The sequence below is a fragment of the Phalaenopsis equestris genome, unplaced genomic scaffold (genome assembly GCF_001263595.1).
Source record: "Phalaenopsis equestris unplaced genomic scaffold, ASM126359v1 Scaffold229804, whole genome shotgun sequence".
Taxonomy (NCBI): domain Eukaryota; kingdom Viridiplantae; phylum Streptophyta; class Magnoliopsida; order Asparagales; family Orchidaceae; genus Phalaenopsis; species Phalaenopsis equestris.
Window position 1 is genome coordinate 1 of NW_018247777.1, and position 4,421 is coordinate 4,421.

Here is a 4,421-nt window from a genome sequence, read left to right on the forward strand (position 1 = left end):
AATTTAATATTTACCAAATAGAAATCTCATATACAAATTGTAACATAGAGCAAAGAAAAGAAAAACTGAAACTTTGAAGGCTTGTAACAATTTTGTCTAGCTTGAAAATGTTTGGCTTCGACAAACTGAACAATTGCTATTCCTAAAGAAAATCTAGCCAAAGACTACTGTGGTTCTAGTAGAGTAATCCACGATTCATCACAAGCAAGCCTATCATGCCATCGCATAAAATACCATTGGTATCTAACTACAATAATTGATACAATTTCATCATTTAATTACTTCTAGCACAAGATGTATATGACTACATAAGAAAGTGTTGGATACTTGGATGGTATTCTTTCTAACTTGTGCTCTAGAATGCCATTTGGTCAGTTCATTCATTTTCTCTATTTATATTATCTAATTTTGTGATTTATTAGCTTTCATGATCGATTATAGTCAAATCAGGTGCAATATTATTTTTTTATTGCATTATAAGTTTCAATCAATCATGTGATTTTCTTATGTTGCTAAAATTAAATGCAATTTTACCAATAGAAGACCAATAGATTATCAGGTGTGCATATTTTGCATCTTTTTAATTTCCATTTGAAGGGATCAAATTCCATCTAAACTAGAAAAATATGAATTGTGAATTTCAAGCATGTGTGCATGACTTTGTGCATCTCATCCCAAAAAGGACATTATGTAACGACAACTATCATCATTATCAATATTATTATCATCATCATCATTAGCTTTATCCCAACAATTTGAAGTTGGCGTTAAAAAATCCTTTCTTTTTTTTTTTGCAATCTCTCAATAGTATAATTGATTTACCAATTTTCTTTATAAGACTTCCCACCTTAGTGGTATTTTTTTTCTTTTTGTTTTATATGCCGGGCAAATCTACTATGAAATTTGTACATTTATTGAGAGGTTTGATGGAGAATTACAAAGAGAGTAAGGAGGATCTACATATGATTTTTATAGATTTAGAAAGAGTTTACGATAAGATTCCAAAAGAAGTCCTTTGGAGAGTTCTAGAAAAGAAAGGTGTGAGTTTACGATAAGATTCCAAAAGAAGTCATTTGGAGAGTTCTAGAAAAGAAAGGTGTTGATATGACTTATATTCAAGTTATCAAAAATATGTATACTAGAGCTATTACTTGTGTTCGAACAGTAGGATTGACCAAGTATTTTTCAATTTCATTTGGATTACATCAGGGATTAGCTTTAAGCCCATATCTTTTCGCTTTAGTTACGGATGCACTTATTGGACATTTATTGGAGGATGTACTTTGTTGTATGTTTTTCGCTGATAATATACTTCTTATGAGTTCTTATGGATAAGACTAGAGAAAGAGTTTGGAAAAAACTTGAATTATGGAGGTCTACCTTAGAGTCTAAAAGCCTTTGTTTGAGTAAGTCTAAAGCTGAATACATGCAATATAATTTTAGTGGTAGTAGATCTAGTGGCAGAGTTGTAACGACGGGTGATCAAACCATTAAAAGAAATGTGTTTAGATATCTCAGGTCTATTATTCAAAGTGATGGTGATATAGATGAGGATGTCATTTGTAGAATTCAAGTTGAATGGTTGAAGTGGAGGAATGCATCGGGCCTATTGTGTGATAAAAAAGTATCGCTTGGACTTGGAGGAAAATTTTATAAGTTGGTGGTGAGACCTACAATGCTTTTTGGCACAGAATGTTGGTCAATAAAAGAGAAGCATAAAACTAAGTTAAGTGTTGCTGAGATGAGAATGCTTGGGTCGATAAGTGACTATACAATTAGAGACAAAATACAAAATTAATATATCTGTGAAAGGGTTGGTGTAGCTCCAATGGCTGACAAGATTAGAGAAAGTTGTCTTGGATGGTTGTCATAATAAACATCGACCATCTGTTGATCCAGTTAGTAGAGTGGATCTTTTAAATTCGACTTTTGTTAAGAAAGGTCGAGATAGACCTAAAAAGATCTTTAACATGTCTAAAAATCATCTTAATTAATTAGAGTAAAATGAAAATATGATACTCCATAGAACACAATGAAGAAAAAAGAATTCATGTAGCTGACCTCACTTAGTGGGATAAAGGCTTCTTGTTGTTGCTTTTTTTTTATGTTTAGAGCATCTAAATTTATTTTCCAATATATTATCTTAGTATAAACCTACAATTCCTCTAATATAATCATTTCTCAATCTATAATTAACAGTTTTCCACAAATCCATCTTAGAAAACTCAATTTTTCATACACAACTTAACTATTAATGATTTCTTTATCATCCAACACTCAAATTCATATAGCAAAAGTAGACTAATTGTAATTTTATAAAACATACCTTTAAGTCTATATGATATTTAAACAGGCTGCCTAATCAATGAATGATTTTGGGAAGTGTTGATTCAAGCAACCGTGCCCTAGTATTTTCAAAGATGTTGTTTATGTGATTCGAACCCAAATCCTTCATGTTATACAAGACCTGGTTTATAACTGCTCAAAGCCCTCCCTTATAAGATTCCCTAATGACCTCTTATTGCTGCTCCACTTAAACCAGGCATCCCTAACACTTGAAGTTAACAATTTTATCTATAACCTCACTCTTCAATATATAATTCGAGATACTTAAATCCATCAAACTAGGTATGCTTAACACTACCTTTCCAAAGTTCAGTGAAGAAACATTGTTTGCAATAAGTTTCAAATCATATTCATAATTACACTCAAAATGAACACCTAATGCCATTCAGTATAGCATATTTTTTGGAAAATCTATGTAGTTCAATGAATTAAGGGAAAGTAATGCTCTGAATTCCATCTAAGAATCAACAAAAAAGTAAACTTGATGAATTTAATAACTCTACAAAAAAGAATTGCAAAAGTTAAAAACAAGTGCAAAAATTCAACTGACAAAAAAAATATATTTTTTCCAGCTGCATGACTCTCAAAATATTTAGGGTCCGTTTAGGTTGTAGGCAAGTTAAGGAAATAAAAGTAAAAAATAAAAATGAATTAGTTGAATAGGAGACAGCAGAGCTTGATTTGATATTTCCTAATCATTCCATTCCCTCAAATCCTTGTCAGCCAAACAGAGCATTAATGATCTGCAAGTTTATCAATCCATTGAATCCTAGTTGAACACCAGCACACAAGTTGAAAAAAGATTTTCATAGCTTAAAGCCACAGAAGAAGCAATTTTGGAGTCTCCAGTTAGAAAAAAAAGTACATATAAAAGAAGAAATTAGAAATTTCGCACAAGGCACAGCAGACATTGCCCTAACCTTCAGCTCCCGCTTCAAACCTAACAAAATACACATATGATACGGTGTTCGTAGCAAAACCCGTTCATATCGATGATAAGCTAAAACCAAACCCCTGCTCCTAGAATATTCTTGCGTAAAGCGATTAGATCAGATGAGTTTGAAGGGAAGGGGCCAAGGGGTCGACCTGGGTACCTCGATCCTATCCTTGATCCGCTGGATCTTCTTCTCCTTCTTCGGCCTCGCGTTCCCAAACGAACCCTTGAAACGCTTCCCACGCTTTGTCTTCTTATCACCACGGCCGCAAGTCCATAACCCAGTCTCTGCAGTTGCCGGCGAGAAGGAGGAGGAGGTTAAGTGCGAGTTAGAGAAAATCACGCGCTGTTCCTTCAGCTGCTGCATCCACCGCCTTCCGAGTAATCGCATCGCCATGGCACCACCTCGGCGTACCAATAGCGCCGTTTTGGGGGTTTATGGGAAAGAAGGCGCTTTAACATCCCATCCCAAATGACATTCACAATAATTAACAAGGATTCTTTCTTTGCTTATCAATCATTCAAAATATTACTATCTTAAATATTAAATATAATTTTAAATAATTTAACTTTGGATAAAATATTAGGTGATTAAAATTTTATATTTACAATTTAGGTAGTTAAAATATTATTTAAATATTTTGGATGTTTGTTGTATAAAAATATCTTAAATATTTTATTTTATTTTTTAGTTTTTATATATGTTAACTTGTTTTTTTATCCTTCTATAATACAAATTATTTCTTAATATTCTAATGAAAAATATTTCTAATATTGACTAAAAGTCCAGTCTCAAATCTAATAATGTTATTTTTCTCTATTTTTTTTCGAACTAATAGAACAACTTTTGCACATAATTTTGATGTGTTTTGAAGTATTTGTGAAATTATATAAAGTGTTAATGTATTAATATTGTCTAAGAAATCATGCACAAACACAGATAAGTTTATAAAAGCTCACATGAGATATGTTTAATAAATGTGGACAATGGAAGAGGTCTCATATCATATTCTAAAGAGAAGTTTGAGGTATTAGAGTTCACATCACGATGATGTGCAATCAGACTGACCAAATGCCAAGCGATTGGAATTACGAGCATCAAATGTTGATCATTGGTTGATATTAACTTTGATTGTTTAAG

The 4,421-nt window shown here is 32.3% G+C and overlaps 1 protein-coding gene across 1 annotated transcript; it reads right to left on the minus strand.

The window, feature by feature from the left end:
- Positions 1-3,134: 3,134 nt before the first annotated feature.
- LOC110038053 (30S ribosomal protein S31, mitochondrial) lies at positions 3,135-3,771 on the minus strand. The gene has a single exon (XM_020742811.1). The coding sequence runs from the start codon at positions 3,675-3,677 to the stop codon at positions 3,396-3,398; it is 282 nt and encodes a 93-aa protein (XP_020598470.1). The 5' UTR covers positions 3,678-3,771; the 3' UTR covers positions 3,135-3,395.
- Positions 3,772-4,421: the final 650 nt, after the last annotated feature.

What these genes read in the sequence shown, in the direction of transcription:
- LOC110038053 (XM_020742811.1), bottom strand. Translation starts at nt 3,677, where the DNA reads ATGGCGATGCGATTACTCGGAAGGCGGTGGATGCAGCAGCTGAAGGAA.